Here is a 20,672-nt window from a genome sequence, read left to right on the forward strand (position 1 = left end):
AACATTAGTAATCGATAACTCTTCTTGAAGGGATATTGTACCCCTATAAAACCTGAAATATTGTTGTACTAAAACTATTTTTCATCATTATTTATACTCATATTTTTATTTCAACAGTCTCAGCCACAGTGAATTTGATCCTTCAAAACGTATCTGTCACCAATGCGAAACAACACAACATTTTATTTATTAACAATATGAAACACAGTTAATGATAATATTAACAGAATGTATTTGAATATATACATATGATTTCAAACAAGATGATAATAAAACGTTATCTGCAATGTGTAATCTCCCGACTGTAGTGACATTGCTTTGTCTTAATCACAGTAATGTTTGTAAAGCACTCTTCACTCCTGATAACTTTATCACGATACAGACCAGTCTGCTCACGCGCAATGGCGAACACCGCGGGAGCTGAAGCGTTGCCTATATCAAACATTTCAGTTATCAACCCATAAACAATTTTCTCGTCACAATCTAATATCTGCACATGTACAACGGAACGACATTAGACATTGTGTCCATTCGACTCTTGAATATGATTGATCCGTGTCAGGAAGATGCTTTTTCTCTTCCAAATGCACCAAATACACGATCTAAAAATGTCCTAGACCTTCTCTTGAATTCGATAACTTCCCGACAGAGGGCGTGGAAGGCTTCTGTCACCAGACTGACATCCTCTGAAGCAGAAACCTCCACAAACGTACATCCAAATTCTAGAGCCAACTTCTCACCTGTATAATAAATAAAGAAAAAAGCTTAGAGACAAAACCGAATGATTAACATATACATGTACAAATAGTATAATACCCCGCCATGAAGTGCATTAGTTTTCAAAGTAACGAAATAAAGGTAAACAAGATGTCTAAAGTTTTCATTAAGCTTCACCAATGAGCGCCTTTGTAACACATGTACATACATGTATGTATGCTACTTTTGCCAGCAGTCAAATCGGGCAATATACTGAAGCGGTAGACAAACTTCAATTTAAGCTGATTGTAAGTCATATGTATTGTTTTCCCAAATATTTCAGATAACCGAATTCCGTAGATCTGAAGGTTATTTGTTACTTCTACCATCGTCTATTTAATACAAAAATCCAATTATAATATATATCAAAATAAATGTCTCCTCAGCGTGATAACAAGCATACAGAAATAACAAAAATAATTAAATCCTTCGTTTTATGATGAACGAGCATTTATTTGACTAAAAGATTTGATATAGATACAAACCAATTCATACTGTCATTAGAAAGGTAACGAAAACTATCAATGCTAAATATAAACAAGGTATTATTAAGTCTACTGAGGAATAGAAGAATCGAGATCTAACTGATATATGTAACATTAACTTAGATAAAAGGTTCACTTTTGGTACAATAAATAATACATTTCAAGTAGTATTTTAAGCCTTAGACAGAGATACATGTAATGTTTCTATAGTGTATTATTTGTGAAATTAAAAAAAAATCTATGACATCTAGCCACCTATAAAGAAACAAAATACTATGAAGATATTAGAAATAGTACAATTTATTCTATGTTGGCTTTTAAACTTATGTCAACCAGATCAGTTTATTTGAACTACAGGTGTTCAAGATATATTTTGAAGTAATATATATGCAATCAATTTTCGTATAGCTAACACCTTCGTAATGACATCGATTTTTAATTATGATTCTACGATATTATCATATTACGCATTACCAGAACACATCAAATGCTAATTCATAAGACAGCATGTTGCCTCATTTTAATATCACATGTAAATAGAGGGTCTTAGTATTACCAAACCTTCCCTTTTTGTTCATTTGCATGTTTACTATGTTAATGTAACACTAGTATCGAATTTCAACATACGTTTTGAAAAAATCAATACAATTATAAATTGTTGCACTTAACTATTTTGTACAGCTGATATTTGAATTTAACTAAAACATGGTATTAGTATAAAATATATATCAAAATATCATAGTCTACATTGTATGTAAGATTGATTGACTTAGAAATTTTGTACTGCTAGAAACGGACCTTATTGAAAGCAAGGACGTCATTGTTATGTTTGTCTGTTGTTTTATGTCCCATATTATGACCTTCCTATCCAGAAATAGAATTTAATTTACATAATGAGTAAAGTAACACACGATGACGCGTGCCTAACAACCAATTACCCGCAAGACTATTGTTTCTGATTAGAAAGCAAACAATGAGATACAAGTTATGGGCGGATGGTTTTGTTAGGCCAGACAGTTAAAGAAACATTTGTTGCAGTTAATCATTCCTGATGGTTTTACGATGGTCACCTGCTGAGCACATTTTGTATAGAGTAGGGTAAATAACAAAGTCACATACAACTGTCGGTCAAAGATGGAGAAATATAAACATGGGTAAGAGTTATCTAAACTTTCTGTTGAAGTGCAAAGTCATGGTTACTGATTTGGATATTAAGGATCGAGCATGGTTGTAATTATTACGCGAGGCGGCTATCTTTGATATGAATTGTGCAATCATGCTTAAACCGAAAGTAACATTCATTTTATTCGTCATTAATCATGCTATTTCAATTATCTTTGCTATCTAAACTATTGTTGAATCCATACATGTGCGTCATTATTTTTAGAAAATTCAATTTTGCTTGCTACGACCATTTTCATTGGTTTAAAAATTTATTTTATCAGACCATAAAGGAAACGTTTGTAACGTTGCTTCTGATTGGCTGAGATGACGGCGTAATGATTTCATAGACATAAGAGCCCCAAAATGAATTTTGAATATTGAAGAGATTATGTTTAGTAAATTGAATTATAAGGATTAATCTGAATAGATTTTTTTTATGTTATGGAGATTTCGCGGTTTATTAAGAGTACACTCAGATTTTTGTGGTATATTTCGATAACATAAAAATCTATTCAAGTTAATCGTTAAATATCGAAAGCAAAACATATTCACAAACCTTCATCTTTTGTTACTTGTCGCATGTGAGCTAAATCACATTTGTTGCCAACCATCAGAATTGGTGCAGGGGAACCCTTTTTGGCTTCCTCAATTTTCCGTTTCACTTCCTGTAAGGCATCAAAAGACTTCCGGCTGACGACGGAGTAGACCAACATGAACCCGTCACCCCAACGCAACACGTCATCACGAGCACCACAGTCCTCTCTCTAATCAACATAAACCAATTAATTAATCAATTGATAAAATAAAAAAGAATTTTCAATACAAATGATAATAACACTACCTGAATTATCATTTATATTGTATTTTCAAGAACAATAATCTTATTAGATAAACATCTTATACACTATGTACTCAAATATCTAACCTATAAATGTAGGACTAGACCGTGATTATATTAATAAATCTAGCAATAATTCGTATGTTCTCAACTTCATCGAAATAAGGTGACTAAGTATTATTTCAAAAACGTAAACTCTAAAGTATTTCAAAACTTAATTGAAGTCTCAGAGATGTATTGTTACTGATTAATTTTACGTTTCTGTAATTAAGGATTAACATGTATTAAGGAAAAAGGCAGGAACATATTAAATATAGTCTAGACACTAATTTCTAAACCCTGAGGTGGGACGTCCTTACTGAAATAGCGTCAACTGTGGTAAAGACTGTTGGAAACTCCCTACGGAACAGCAGCATTGTACCTTTGTTTGGGGATCTTCCCACAAAGATTTACTCAAAGTATCATCTTAACTTATTTTCACACGAAGTTCATCAGTCATGCATTTGATAAAGAATTTTGTACATACGTTACAAAAATATAACTTAAAAAAGAAAGGCAATAACAGAAATCAAGGAGGTCGAAAATATCTTGTTCTTCCAAAGTTCACTTTTAACTATAGCGGTTACAATGTATTACATTAATCTGGCCACTTACGTTTGAAATAGTGTCAAGAATTTCGAATGTAATAGATTCTGTATCGACCACTGTTGTGTACTTGTATTTGGATTCTGAAAGAAAACAGCAACAAAGGGAAAATATCAATCAACAAATACTATCAAACATACTCAAGAAATAAAACGTATCCAGAAAATGTTCCCTTTACGGACCCGGATAAAAAGCTTTAAGTTAAACGTAGGGAAATACAGTTGCTTTAGGAATTAAGAACAAATGTTAATGAAATTGGAATTAAAAACAAATGTTAATCAAAGACATAAGTCATTGGTTTCATCACTATTTCGGCATCTTGTTGGATTTTGTTTTGTTATTCCTGATAGCCTCGTTTTCGAGTCTCCTATCTATGTTGACACCTCCTACATTGTATGATTTTGGGTCCTTGCCATTTAATGATAGAACAATAACGAACGCTTAACGCCAATATATACATAATTAGTCCTACTCTTTAAACATTAATTCCACCATTGAATGGATGATTTCCCTCTGCCTTGTGATAATGTGAAGATGCTTCCTAGGTTTCTATCTAAATACCATACAGGTTTCACATTTTGAAGAAAACGACGTTAATATTCATCTTTTGAAGCTTGAGGGGCAATTATTTTTGTTCGTTCTTGGCTAAGAACAACGTTGGATAAAGCAAAGTGCATAGTTTGCGTGCTCTGAGCGGAGTTTGATTACGTGCTAATACCAGAACTTCAAAGGGAATTTTTGAAACCAAGCGATGATCAGTCCCTGATCTACTTGGCACTTGCTAACAGGATCTGTACAAGTGTGATAGGATATGCCGAAAAGTTGACCTGCCTCGGATTTGTTCATTCTCTTATAGGTGTCAAAATATAGTGAGATTTATCGCTTTATCTCATGCGAGAACCATACATATAGCTGCAAATTGTGCATGTTACGCGATCGACGAGAGTAAAGTTAGGGGTATAAAGGTGTTAAAAGTCTATATATGCGCGCCACACGTGCAATGCACGTACATGGACGTACCGCCTACACTTTCTGACAGATGGTAAACGTGTAAATGCGCGTTCAGTCAAGTACGATATATGTGTAACACATCATAACATCTCGCTCCACTATACATGTACCTTGTATGTCTGGCATACCAATCTATATTTTAAGTAGGACAATTGTATGGTAAGAAGAAACTGAAAGAAAAATGCAAATGTAGCTCTCATAAATGTTTAGAAACATTACCATGCTTATAACTGTACATTATATTTTATGTTCGGAACAGACTTGCAAATTAAAACATATTCATTGTAAAATATTTCCAAAAAGTTAGTCGATCCCTATCGTAATGTGTTGAACAATTTTATGATAGTTAACAAAACAAATACTGCTAAATCTCCACTGAACCAATCTTATTTAAGGTTCTGCTTTCATTACTTTCCGGAAAATAATAAAGATTATGTACTGGGGAAATATTTTTTTGTTTCTCTAATGATGTCTTAAAAACCATCTGCATCATATAGTAGTTTGTGTGATATCAGGATGATCATCGTATCCTCTAAATAGTCGTGATAGCATTGAAACCGCATTTTATAGACAGATAATTGCTTTTTTCTGTAGATACGTCCTTGGAAGTAAGTAAGTAGATATTCTGCAGACTGAATGAATTACAATGGAGCCGTATGAAACATCTTTAATTGGAATGCATACGTAAACCTTCGCTTTATACTTTAATATAAATATTGAGATATGTAAACCTCTGTCCTACCAGTTTTTATCTACATCAGTAATACACATGAGAAAGCTGTACACAACATGTGATACATACCGATTGTCTGGTCATATTCTCCAATAAATCGCTTGGTCAGGAACCTTACTGACAGGGCTAGAAAACAAAATAGAAAATTGATTTTCACTTCAAAGATTAAAATAGCGTAAATATTAGCATAAACACGTAAATTAATATTTTGCAACATATAATTGCGTTAATTGACCATTTGCCGTTATAGTTCCATTGTAACCCATTTCAACCACCCCTGATATTTCAGAATGGACAGGTCTGGGGGGGGTTTATTAAGAAGAGCCCAAATGTATCTTCATGGGTTATTTATCTAAAATGCCATTGGTTTAGATATACGAACTTTGTCGATGGTTGCAACTACAACACCATGAATGTGGTGGGATAGAGGTTTAGCTTATTTACATGTAGGTTGGTAAACATTCAGATTTAATGTTAAAACATATGGTATTACTAAAGAGGGTTAATGGTCAATGAAGAGACAAATAGAACATAATATGAAAGAAAATAAAAAGGCGTTAGTTTGATCGCTCCCCACAACTTAAGGAACGGAGAGAACAGGTACAGTACCAGAGCGCCTTGAAGATGCCCAGAATCATGCTCTTATTATTAGCCAGCTATGCCATTAAGTATTTGTATGTGTTCATCACTGCACAAATCAGATATATGTACTTGTTTTCTGTATATAAACACATGTATCTATTTACTTTAATATACGTATACAAACAAACGTGCGTCATCACGGACCTCAATACCTACTCACACCTAGCATCGGGTCAATAACGACCATCATCAAGCTGGGGTTTGACATCAGGCGGTGCACGTGTGATGTGTATGAATGGTCGATTGGAGTGTGATTTGGATATCAGACAAAATACACACAATGCCGCGACAGAATATATATATATATAGGCAGACAATATGGCGGCATCATTTGGATTCCAAGAAAGCCGGTAGCATATGTGACTATGTCCAAGGAAATAAACAAACTCTTGTTCGACATTATTCACGTAATCCAACAAGTGTGTATTGTAATATCCAATAATCGTACAGTAAATGTTATTGTTTCAGAAGATCAAGAAAACAGTTTTCCCTGAAAGATTCGTGTGTACTACCATTAGCATTGCACCTATAGCTTGGCGCAAATTGGCCACTGAGCACGTTGTAGATAGATTCTGACTCAATGCTAAAATCATGTTGGTTTAATAAAACAAGAACACGTGCGGCTTTTATAATATATCAAACAATAGAGATAACATGTTATAAGTACACTTATACATATGCTAAAATAGGCATATATAAAATATTTTCCTTTTATCAAATACATAAAAAAGAATGTTCCAATTCAGACATTAAAGTAAAAGATAAACACTCTTTATTTCCATCCGATTAATTAGAGAAAAATACTAGTATACAATGTTTATTCAATGAATGGGTTGTTAAAACTGTACCGAAGGCAATGTTACAGCAAGTGCATATACAGCAATGGATAACGCGGCGTATGATTGGAATAATATGCTAGCCACTTTGATAAAATGCATGTCGTAAGTGCTGAGCAATATTCCGGAAACAACCATTCAATTAGAGTCATTGCTAAACAATCTTCAGTGACCTTACATACCATATTATAACACTTACATACCATATTATAACACTTGGTATATTCTGTATTTCTTGATAAAATAGAAAATGTATTGCCAATTTATAATAAAGATAGAGAAAGACAGAGAGGGGGGCCTGAGAGGATTTGTCATGTGTTACCATATATCGCATTAACAGTTAATCATCTTGTCGCTCAGATGTTATAAAGCGTAAAACAAATATTCTCCTCCCAAAATTTAATTGATCTTCAGCACTGTATATCTGCGTTTCATTTTCTCCATTTATGTTACACATCCATCCTTAAATCGTATTTTGATGATAATAAGCGAGCATAGAACATCGTTTCTTCTTGTCTTTTTGCGAAAGCTTTCGTTTGAAAACAATATTGATACTGATACTTTCTAAAGAATGATATCTATGAATAATTGTAAATGGAATTGTGTTAACGTTGATTAGGCTAAACACAAAACGATCTTTTCCGCCAAAATGATCTCATATGTTAGAAATTGTATTAAGATTGTATACAATTATTGTAACTAGCATAGGGGAAAACTAATCATAAAAACAGCGATTGTTTAGATAAACACATTCCAGCAATACATATCCAGAAACCATGCCAGAACGGTCAAGAGATAGTTGTAGAAACGCCGGAACGGAGTGACCTTTCAAACGTGGTGAGGTCATGACCCCAGAAAGTGGCGGTGTAAATATTCGGGCCTACTGTTTATGTATTATAAACATCCGAAAATGTAAACATCCTGTGGGGGATGGGATGTATTTCGTCAAGTAGGATACATGCACTCGCTTCATTGAACACAAACCACTTGTGTTCGCCTAATTTTACAATTTTATCCTGGCGGATTGGTGACACAATTGTGCTATTATGGTTACAAGCATGAAACTTGGCATATATGTCAAAAACATATTCTGAGTGAATTTTGATTAGGATCCACTTGAAAAAAAATTCCTAGACAAATATGGCGGCGATTTTTCAAAATGGCCTCTATATACACTAAAAATATCAATTTCCTTCAAATATATGAACCTTTTCATTGTCGTTTTCACTGAAAATACCAAACAATGGTAGAATGACGTATTAGTGTACACCGAAAATATGTTATTAAGTAAGAATTTGCATTATTGTCATCAAAACAACAAAATGCTGAGTCAGCAAAACGCAATATGGGACCATATTTTACATTTTAGGTTATGAACTGATAAATAACGATTGTATGACATATTCACAAGAATTATGTCTTTACTTTTGATTAGAATATTCGTCAAATATAATGGACCCATATGGATCATGTCCGAGTTAATGCAAAGAATGGACTCAGACACTCAGATAGGGTCATCTACTTCACAAAAAAACAACTCCTGTTTTCAATTTTTGGTGGAAATGTATCAGATATCATTTTATATGTATGGTGGTATTAGAGATTTCTAGCAGATTTTTCATAGAGTAATTTATAGGAATCATTGTGGTTTATGAAGGGGAAAAGGCGACAGCAGATCAAGTATCCAAATACATTAATTTAAGCATTTACTGCCAGTCTGTCTGTTAAAAGTTAGCTGACTTCATCAGTTGCATATTGCACATCCAAGAAACGATTGTATAGTTCGAATCTGATAGTAGTAATGAGGCTTAATTCAACTTAATTCGACATCACAAACGGAAACTCCCAGTCGTGAAAGGATTTGCGTTTGGTTTTGTTATTGGAGTAGCATTCTTGTCACAGAAATGCGAATCATTGTGGAATTTGAAGGGTGACAGGCGACCGCAGAATACCAATCACGCTTCCAAATACCACAATGCAAACATTTTCTGTCTGTCTATAAGTTAAATGTTAATATATCTGTCTTCACTTACTCTGAAGACCACTCGTAGGTAATAATACTTCAGTTCGCATTACAGTTAACACCCTCAAACTTACATGAAACCGGTATAATACAATATGGCGTCCATTTTGACTATGGCACAACCTGAAGTGCGTCCAATATTAGAAAAAAGTCTTGCCTATTGTGGAATGGTACTGGGATCATGTTGAAAACGATAAGCCACCAAGAATTGAAAAAATAAGTTATGTTGAAAATTGGACACTGATTCTGGGAAATGCAATTAATTCACCTTTTTTGGCAGCCATTTTGATTTCTGGTGGTATTGAAATTTAATCATTTGGAATCTATCATACCACACGCATCATTTCCTGCATTTTGGAAACTCTTTTGTAGCATTTAACTGATATTTGACAATCCTATATCGATTTTTCTATTTTAGCGAAAATACTGAATGGCAGCCATCTTGAATGGTGCATTAAACTAAAAATAGACATGATTTCAGGTGGCTCCTAATCTTAATTTACCTATAATATATTTATCTAGAAGCATACTAAGTTTCATGCTTGTAACCAAAATAGCACATTTCTTATATATTTGTGCACAAATCCGCTGAGCTATTTTGAACAACTACAGTTTGAAAGTTAAAGAATGCATCAAATGTAAAGAACGCCTGATTTCAAATATGTTTTTGTTTGTTTTTACAATTTCAAGTTCACCGTCAGATAACATGTTTTGACTGCATTTCTCGGTCATAGTAAAACAACTCAAAACATTGGATTTTGAAGGAGTTAAATCGCAAAGGAATCTTAAATAGTATTTTGATACTGTATAGATTGCTGTTTTGGTAAAACTCGATTTATTGATGATACGTCTTGATTTTTCAATCTTGAAATTTGATTTTAAGGAATGTTCATGTCTAATTTCGAGTAATTTTGTATATTTAATTAAACTACATGCTGACGATTATCTATAAGTATTTACTTTTGTCAAAGATCATGCATTGCTTATTTATATGGCTGTCTATTGTTACCCCTGCGAGATGGTATTCATGACATCATGAACATTCTTTAATGATTCATGAACTCACGAAAAGAATATTAGCAGATTGTGATTCATGAAAAAAGTTCATGAATATTCATCAAATGACTCTCATGAACTATTCATGAAGTTTTATGAATCCATGAAACATTCATGATTGTTAATAATCAATGTGTCAAGAATTATCCATGAAGCTTCATGCATGACTAATTTTCATTAAAATTCTTCAAAATGAATGAAAATGTTTCATTCACTTTTAAGAATTTTAATGAACATTAGTTATGCATAAAACTTCATGAATGATTCTCGGCATGCTATTTCAATCATTTTGATGAATATTAATGAATATCCACTGAATTCACATGACTTGTCACATGACCACATGAGTCACATGGCTTCTATATATATTTCCCGCCAAAACACTGTTGTCCTTTTTATAGTGCTATATCACTAAAGTATGCCGCCGAAGACAACAAACAACACACCCCACCCTGTCACACTTAACTGACAACGGGCGAACCAGTCGTCCCACTCCCTTTTTGCTGAGCGCTAAGCAGGAGCAGAAACTACCACTTTTCTAGACTTTGGTGTGTCTCGGCCAGGGGACAGAACCCAGAGCCTTCCTCACCGGGGCAAACGCTCAACTCAAGACCAAAAGTGAGGCGGTGCCAAGGGAGGCATTAGGAAACATAAAGCCAGTTAGGAAGAGAAAATATAAGATCCTAAATTTAGTCGCCTTTTACGATTATACAAATAGGGGCAGCAGGTACAATTCTAACGCCCTACCTGCAGGGCCAAAACAGTCACAATCCAAAATGGCTGCTGTATCTGCTGGCATGTGGAAGGGGAAACATTATTCATCTTAAAATGGGAGTTATGGCACATTAATGAACGCAATATTCCATTCTTGGATTTCTTTGAGCACATATGAACACTTTCAGTAAGTTTTGATATATCTGCAGTTCTTTTTCAACATGAAATTGTTGCACATTGATATTGCTATAGTGATTAGGCATAGATATTGGTTTGTGAAATTTTGTCAAATGTTATTGAATTAAATTGTCCATATAAACTATCATGCTTTACAACTATAGGTTTATTTTCGACAAATAGTAATTAACTTGGAATGAATTATGAAATTGATTGCTGTGTATCACTTAAAACAGATTTTGTTAGGACTTATCTATGGCAGTATGAGAATATAATGAACACAGTAAACTGTTAATGACCTTCTGATGTTATATATCAATATATATGGATTATACATATTGTCATAAGATTTTGTTTCATAAAAATATTGAATTGATTCCAATATAATTAAGTATAAAGATCTATGATTGAACCGAAAACCGAGTTGCGAAGCAGTTTAGCAAAAGGAATTCTGATAGCAAAATGATGAAGACATTCATAAATACATTATTCATAATTAGACATAAGACCCTTGCTAAAAATTATATTAATGAAATACAGACATGCATTATCCCTTACGTTACATTACATCAATAAAGACGGTGATGATGACAAAAAATAACATTTAGCTATCCAAATGCAGCTTATCAAATTATGAAAGTGACATTTTGTCATTGTGTTTCCTTGTTAACGCCTTAAAGAGTTAGAAAATTGGCGAATAGCAGTTTTGAAGGGTGTCTAAACTGAAATTAAAAAAAAATTGAAACCGACTGGTCATGACACCCATAAATGTGACTTGTTATTTGGTAGTGTAACTGCTCATGGCATGTTCCGTAGTATAGTTTTGCTTTCAACGGCAAAACAAATATATTACTCAATGCATGTTACTTCGTATCGGCCAACGTCAGGTCTTCGTGATGATTTGCTTTTATATCAGATTGACAAATTCCCATGCATGTTTCTCAGATAATCCGTCAATTTCTCCTTATACCTGGTAAGTCTACAGTCTAGATTATGTAAGTCCATAAGTTCATTTCCATAAGCTATTTCCTAGACAAGACGTAGTTCCATAAAGACGATACCTGATGGCTGATTATCTAGATGAGGATTTTTTTCTGTCTGAACTGATAGACACCAGACTCAGTCTAGGATAAATTGCATAACACAGGATGCATTCCTCTTGTAATCCTATTGTGGTCCAACCTTTGATACAACGGACTTCGCGTATTGCTGACGATGAACCCGGTAGAGTGAAACTCAATATACACTCTGAGAATACTAAAATAGCTCTTTAAACCCTAATAATACAAATAAACTCAAGTACACGTAATGATATGTTGTTCATCCTAATGAGAACCACTCCACGTGCACGCTTTGTCTGAGTTGGAACAGTTACCAGTGTTCCTAAATAGAACCATTGGTTACATGATCGATTACATATGATGCTTGTTAGTTTATATCGTTATAAATCCACTCAAAGATCGAAAATACCAGACTCATAGAGTAAACAACAAACTATGTTTGTATTCCAATAAACGTAAGTTATAACCTGGACTTCAAACGGATTTTTCTACTCTAGGAATCACTTTTATACCTGTTCACTTCTTGTTCATTAATACCTGTTGGGTATAGAACACAACATCGAAAATCAAATCATTCATTTTGCCGAAAGAAAATTATACGATTATGTTTTTGAACGTTGAATAACTTATTAATAAGTAGCCCTATAAAATATCGAGTGTCTGATATTTGTTATTGTTGACATTATGTGAATACATTAAATGCCTTATGCTAAATGGAGTTTTACATTATAAGAGAATATATGCACTTTCTCCTCAGCATACCTGTCTACTTTTTAAACAAGAAAAATGATATGTAAAGATCAGATTATACAAAACGTACCGTGTAATTTTACTTAAAATTACGAGGTAAACACGGCAATTGGACATCGACTTAAGTAGTCATACCAATATATATCTAATCTTGGTCTTAGTAATGTATTTTGATATGCAGAAAACAAAATCACAAAACACAATTGACTATTTTTTATGTTCATGCATATAGCATAGAACTTGAACGTAATTTGATGTTGTTTTACAAACCGATAAAATGTTAAACAATACCAGATACCATGATCATTCACTAAATACTAAATGTAGGAATAACCTTCATGACAAAAGTCAAACGTTTTCGCAAAAATCATTTGATTTTCCTTATTTTTTTCACTCCCGGCTACTTCCTTATCATATTTTTGAAGAATTTATCAATAAATAAGAAACTAAATAATTTGTCCACATGTATTCCACGAACATATCTAACATTAGCAACTAGGTGCAAAGGATATTTGCCTAAATGACATTGTCACTTCTTTGTATATTGTTTTATTTTCTAGCATTAGCATCTACACTGAATTTGTATTGGTAATGTCAACTACAGTTATAAATGTACAATTAGGTGTGATAGTGACATATGAAGAAACATACTCGCATTTAAATGGGCAATTCAATCATGCTTACCTTAACATCATGATATGTTAGACATATCATATATTAACTCCAGTGTTCTACTTTTGATTTATATTCTATATTTTATAAATATATCTCAAATCACGTTTCATATATTTAACGACAATTATAATATCACATTTTCACACACATAACAATGATTTAAAATAAAACGTGCTACGGTGATGATTTCTAGTTACTGTCCAGTTAAACAAAATATTTTCAATTGTCTGAACTACAGATGTTCAAAAGCAAAATACCAAAGCTAAAATCGCAAAACATTATCATATAAAACATATCAAAGAACAGACGAAAGTGACGTAAATCTTGATTCTAACATTTTGCATATTGATTCAGTCATATTGGATTCAAAGAAAGCCCAAATATGTGGTCATGTGATTCCCGACAGTGTAAAATGTATTTGGTGATTGTTTGTCTAAAAACAAAATACAGTATCACAACGGATTGCATATAGCCATTTATCTTAAAGCGTACAGGCACATAGAGGGACTGAGACCCCATCAACGTTAAAACGGGATTGTAATTAGCCTTGACTCTTGTGTAATTAAGGCTGTACCTTACTTGAGACCACATGTTTGGTGAATGGATTAGATTGACGATGCCGCTCGTCGGTGTAGGTTGACGACCTATTCTTCTTGCACGTGAGTATTTCGGTACTCACTATATTTCTTCTAATGTCAAAGAGAGTATTTTGTGGTTGTGCGAGCGTATCTCACGGTCGTATCGGTGTATTTCCTTTCATTGTTATTGTTATTCTTATTGTAGCTGTACATGCTGTTGTCGACGGGGTCGGAATCGAGGGACAGATAATCTGTGATCGTGTGGCAGTATTTCTGTTGTTCATAAGTGAATTTCGTTGATTAAGCGGGGATATAATTCTGCTGTCTACAAGAATATGTTGTCGAGCTCGGTTATTTGTTTTATCATACAGCAACAATGTCCCTGTTGTTTTACGAGCATTTAACAAATCCAACCAACCAGTCTGTGGTAGAACACGTGTATTTCTATTGACGAGTGACAGTATTTTTCACGTTATCCTAGTTTCTGTTGTTATAGCTGTAGAAGAACAAGGAATATACACATTCCTGTCGAGTGCTCCGACCAGAAATCGAACCCGGGTCTCCGTCGTGGAAATCTACGACTCTACCGACTGAGCCAAAGAAGCATGCTCCGTCATCTTAGTGACAGAGACCGTATATAACACTATGTACAAGTCACACCAACCCGCTCCTTTTACACTACTCCTCCTGTTTTTCTTGATATTTCCTAAATCTCAACCCGAGACTCTTTAACCACCTTCCATGGGTTATTTAGTTGGGCGCCAATGTAGAAGACAGGGAAAATAACATTCCTGTCGAGTGCCCCGACCAGGAATCGAACCCGGGTCTCCGGCGTGGAAATCTACGGCTCTACCGACTAAGCCAAAGAAGCATGCTCCGTCAGCTGAGTGACAGAGACCGTATTTAACGCTATTTAGTCACGCCGACCCGCTCCTATTTACATAGCAATATAAAAATAATTTTATAGTCATCTAAAAATATGTTTTTTGGTTATACGAGATTATTTCGTTTAACTTCCAAAGGGTTGATTTCGTTCTTCCGAACAAAAGTAAACAAATGATTTATTTTAATAACCTTGAAAATATTCATTGGACGAAATCATTTCTAGCATTCAGTACATGCGGTTGATAAGGATGCGTGCGGGTGCCGTAATGATGCTATGATCGCCGACCTCGACCGTTGTCTGCTATATCTGCCTACATACCCCTGAGTATATGTCAGCAGTTAGACTATACTTCATCGACAGTTTCGCATATGTTTTCTTTAACAATCTAAACAATTTAGCGGAAAATTGTAAGGACCTGCTGTCTATTCTTGCCGCAAGTACGGGAACAGCGGGTGCTAATGGCGGACCTATGTCAATTAAAATAAATGTTCCTAATTATAGAAATAGTTAAGTGTGACATAAATAATACAAATATATAGAGAGGATTCATACAGCCATTTTCTTTACTTAACACCCCTCCCTCCTTTCGACAGCTGTTATTCAGCTTTCTATTAATGAGTTACTGTATCGCAACGTCTGTCAGAGGATAAACAGAATATAATCACCGGTACGAACGCGAACACTCGGTAACGTATGCAGAAAAAATTCAAATAACGATAGGAAAAATAAAAAATATCATCTTGTTAGTCTCCCGCAATTTCGACAGAGGTCGCGATAGCCAACTAGTAATTTTTGGTTAATGATAAAACAACTTTACCAAGGCTGATTTCGTAATAGAATTGCTTCCGTAACAAAACATGGTTTCCTTTTTGTATTAAGAATTTTATCCGCTTTTCACGTAAACTCTCAAAGTAGACGCCTGTTTGATGTGTCTATGTAAATTCTGTTAGTGTTATAACTTTACATATAATATGATTTAACACCTTCTGGTATCATGGGGACTCTATACAAATCCGTTTGCTACACCCGACATTATGATTAAATGATAACTTTTAAACATGTGTTGCCGGCGTATCAGAAGTAGAAAAAAAAGGTCTTAAAATTGAAGGCAGGCTCGTGTTAAGTGGCAATATAAAAGTACTCGAATGTTACAAACGGAACTAAGGTGAAAAACTGCGCCGAAATGTCTACAACTTGAGATACAAGTATGATTTAGATATTTGTTTACTTACCTTAAATACATATGAAATGGAAACATAACTACAAGCAGGAAACAAAAACAATATCATGAAGCTTTATGTTAGACGCATGTGGAAATATAAACTAGCATGTTTCATAAGTAACCCTATCAAGCTATGACTGAATATTAGATGACTGTTAGTTATTGAAACAGTTTGTATTCATTGATAGAAATTATGTCGCAACATTTGCTCAATATATTTTTTTTTAATATTATGCAAATAACATGCAATAATCTACACGTGCGGTCTATATTTTACACGAACAGGTTCTGAACTTATTGTCATTCGGCCACGTGCCTGAGACATTAAAATGTAAGTAACAGCCAGATCACGAAGCAGATAATAGCCGGAAAGGAAGTATATGTTTATATACAATCACAATCTGGACCACAAGGCACACTGAGGTGGTGACCTTTCACCTCAGAACTCTTTGGTCAAGGAGGATTATTTAGTAATAGAACGCTACCTGGCACGTGCACTGGAGAGTTCTGTTTTATGGTCTGTGTATTTAGATAGTTAAACAACTGGAGGCCGGGTCTGGACACGCATTCGTGTTTCAGGTTCAAATAGCTAGGAAACAAGCTATATTGGAAAATGATTTTGTAAATTAAAACACATACGAGACTGAATTAACTAATAAATTCCTGAATTGTTTGTAATTAACCGAAGGCAGAATGACAATGCCAAGATCGACCGATGCCAAACTGTACCTTGGGAGGGTAATATACAGGAGGAGCTTCCTGGTGCGAGGTTTAGTTCGTGCATGTAGTAAGACACCGGGGACAGGTAATTATCTCTCATTCTCTCTACACTCTCACCATGATTGCTGAACATGCTTTGGATCGCTTCCCAGCTTCACAGTTTCAAATAATCACAAATTAATTGTAAGCAAATGTGCGCTGCATATTATATGTGGCGGGTAAATGAAAAACATTGTTATAGAGCTCTATAGCTAAAGTTCATAAGGTACTCGTCATCCATGGATATAAGGACGAAGAGCTGGGTTACATGGTTAGCAAGTGATCAGAAGGGACTTAACAAACCACTTATTTGTTCTCTTATGGGCCAGTATATGTAATTATCAATATGGCACTTGGCAGTTTAATGCCCCTGTAATGATACGGTTGTGTGAAAGAAAGATGCACAAGATGGAAAGTGGATGCATGGTTCAGTAGTAAAGGTACAAAGTTTAGGTGTTTGGTTTATTGTGTTTTATTAGTTATTCACAGAGAATAAACCAAAAAATACATCCTTTCATTAACACTTGGCAGTTTTTTAAAGGAAAAAAATAATTTTATACCCGATGTAATAAATTATTAAAGTTGATCAGAAATGTATATATCACGACTTACCACTTTTTCCAGTTCCTTCATGACCAAGAACAGCGATCTTCGTATCGCCAAATGATGATTTTTTCCTCTTCAGGTACGGCCGTAGTCCCGCCCCTGTGCCCGTGGGAGAGTCACTGAGCCCGCCCCCACCACTCATGATGTCTCCAGAGCTCGGCACAGGTGCGACACGAATAAGTCACACAAGTAACGACACAATTTCGATAGGCAGTTATAGCACCATCTCTGTCCAAAAATCCTAAAACCTTACAACTCCATGGAATGGGAAGTACACGGATACTAATGGACAATACACACCTCTGGCTGTTCTTGAAGCTTTGACGATGCCATTATATTCTCTTTCGCACTCTGCACTATTTATACTCCCTTGCCGACCAGGTGCCGATACACTGAGGCTCGTTCCCCCAGTATATACACCTACATACACAGTTCAACCCTCCTCCTCCTCTCCTGCCTGTAATCATCGGTATCTACCAGAGATATCTAATTGTCTAATCTTCATTGTACCTGACCTCGCTAAATCACATTCATAAGCAGTTGTCTCAGATGTTCTCTACACTAATCCCATCAAGGGAGCGCGAACTGGTGAATACCTGGCGCACCTAGAATGGCTCAGTACCCCTCGGCATACATTGTTAGAATTATTTGAATTCAGGAAGTCTCAGACTTTGCAGACAGATAAGAAAGTTTGTCTATTCAAGGCAAAAAGTATAATTCGAATTATGTATAGTTAATGAGCATAACTATTCTTTTGACCCACTTTCGTTTTATACATTGTGTCCTATGAATCTTAACGATGTTTCTAACCAAATGTTATCCACGTAATTTGTAATGACGGTAACTGAGCATTTCCTAACGTATATGAAATTAGAAAGTGTTAACACATATCCCCTTGTTATTTGTTTCACATTGTTATTACCTTTACTAAACAGTGTTACATGAAGTTTAGTTTCGAGAATGAAATATAATCTCTAGATAACTAAATGACGTAATGGCTTGAAAAATATCAGGGTGAATAGCAAACAAATCTAATGTGCAAACAATTCCAACCAAAACCAAAAACAAACATGATCAATATAATAAGGTCAAAGTAAAGCAATGTCAGCATAAGTTTCAAAATATGGAAGAAATTCTCAACTTATGGACATGTTTCTGGAAAAACGCCAGAAAAGTTTAGTTGTTAATCACCAAGTATACTTTATAATTTTGCGACATCGAAATATTGTTATTCTTCAAAACACAACATAAAAAAAAACAAAAAAAAAACTAAAAAAAAAAAAACCAACAATAGGCTATTGTTCCTGTAATTTTTTTATATATTCCCAAACACCGTAGCAGCTTAATCCTTAGGCGCTATATATTGACGAAAGCTAGATATTGCATACCACACATTCTTAAAATAGTTGAGGTCTCTGGCGAATTAGCGAGGTTTCACAGGAATTATCAACCAAGTATCGACGGGTTTGTTAAGATGTTATACACTGTAGTGTTTTAAGTGTTCCGAGGTCAATGATTTATCACTGATTTCGATGACCTGGAAACTTTCCCCGGATAGAGGTATCATCCCTTCAAGGTACTATCTTAATTAAATCTATAACTGCTACGGTTTCAAATTGATCGCCGATTTACGGAATATATAAAAATATATCTTTAAATTAGCAATTTTATGCGATCTTTCATAATAAATAAAAGTGGAGAAACTTCATGAGTTGTCAAAACGTGTGATAGATAGCATCTTATACGACAACAAGAATATACTTTCAAATGTTAACTTTGAGTTTGTTATTTACATTGTACAGCTAGTTATAAGCGTTATGGAATGTGATTGTTATATTTCTGCCTACGGTGAGTTTTCGACTTTGCCTAATTAACTTAAATATTTCAATAGAATACAAATACTTGAAAACTAGTTTTGTTTCTAGACATTTGGTATAATAAGATAATACTACCTGCATTAGAGGGTGACAGTGCCTAGTGTCACCCCTCGGGATATCACTTTCACCGTCTAATGCAGGTAGCATTTATATATAATACCATCGCGTTGTGACAGACCAGATTGCTGTTCTTGCATTAACAACATTCAATCGTTCTTCAAATGTCACCATATAAAACCATAAATTGGAGTGCGACAATGTGACGCTTGATGAGCGAAATAGGTCATATGATTATTTTTGTAGTCCGACGAATTTAGCAACGTTGTTGGGAAACATCTTTACGAGTTCTTTAACCAGACAAACAACAAGTTTATGAATTCATTTGAATTTTGTTCGGTATAATGAAATAATTATGTCCCTATGTCTCGAGAAAATAACTCTTTCCAGGAATACTAGCATTATGTACAGTTATTCACCGCACACAATAAGTAATAAGAACAAAACACATGTCGACATCGATAAGACTGATGCGTCAGAGGAGATTACTCTTTCCCGTTAGAAATCCTTTATTTACGGAACCTGGCATATTTCTATTTAGTAACAGTTAAAAAAACCGAAATAACGGATTAACTGCTGCGCTCTCCGATAGGCTTTGCGTAAAATTATATTAGAGAGCGCAGCGAGCCCTTGCGATAGTGGTGTTTCGGTAACGTTAATCTATGTAAATCATCCATATATGTAAAGTTGGAAAAAATTTTCGTTAACCGGAAACGGAAATCACAACAGGATCCACAAGAATTACATTTTGCCATGAATCTTAACTTAAAAACCGTTTTACGTGACCATTTACTTTAGAATTTTCCGCCTGGCAATGGAGAATGACATTGAGATATATTTTGTAGCCACAGTCACATATATTATATGCTAAATATTGTTTTTCTTGTTATAAACTCGATGCTTATAATGTAGGAAAGCTATGATTCTAATAATTAATAATTACATAAATGGTTTCTAGCAGTATGAACTCAATGCACAAAATAAGCAATAAGAGCAAAACATATTTCTTGACATCGATAAGCCTGATGGGTTAGGAGAGATAACTATTTCGCCGATAGGAATCCTTTATTTATCTGAAATCCACTGTAAAATCTTTTGTTAACTGCATTCATAGCAATGAT

The 20,672-nt window shown here is 34.5% G+C and overlaps 1 protein-coding gene across 1 annotated transcript; it reads right to left on the minus strand.

The window, feature by feature from the left end:
• Positions 1-212: 212 nt before the first annotated feature.
• Positions 213-18,103, minus strand: LOC138331839 (ras-related and estrogen-regulated growth inhibitor-like). The gene is made up of 5 exons (XM_069279669.1): positions 17,624-18,103; positions 5,702-5,758; positions 3,898-3,971; positions 2,962-3,169; positions 213-740 (listed from the first exon to the last, which is right to left on the minus strand). The coding sequence occupies exons 1-5, from the start codon at positions 17,757-17,759 to the stop codon at positions 559-561; spliced, it is 657 nt and encodes a 218-aa protein (XP_069135770.1). The 5' UTR covers positions 17,760-18,103; the 3' UTR covers positions 213-558.
• Positions 18,104-20,672: the final 2,569 nt, after the last annotated feature.

Source organism: Argopecten irradians, chromosome 1 (assembly GCF_041381155.1).
Source record: "Argopecten irradians isolate NY chromosome 1, Ai_NY, whole genome shotgun sequence".
Classification (NCBI taxonomy): Eukaryota; Metazoa; Mollusca; class Bivalvia; order Pectinida; family Pectinidae; genus Argopecten; species Argopecten irradians.

Bases quoted from the DNA above. Each gene is read 5' to 3' on its own strand.
- LOC138331839 (XM_069279669.1), bottom strand. From the start codon at position 17,759: ATGAGTGGTGGGGGCGGGCTCAGTGACTCTCCCACGGGCACAGGGGCG. The intron at 5,759-17,623 runs GTAAGTCGTGAT...TTTGTTTTCTAG, and splicing joins TGAAGGAACTGGAAAAAGTG to CCCTGTCAGTAAGGTTCCTG. The intron at 741-2,961 runs GTTTGTGAATAT...TTTATTATACAG, and splicing joins ACAAGTAACAAAAGATGAAG to GTGAGAAGTTGGCTCTAGAA.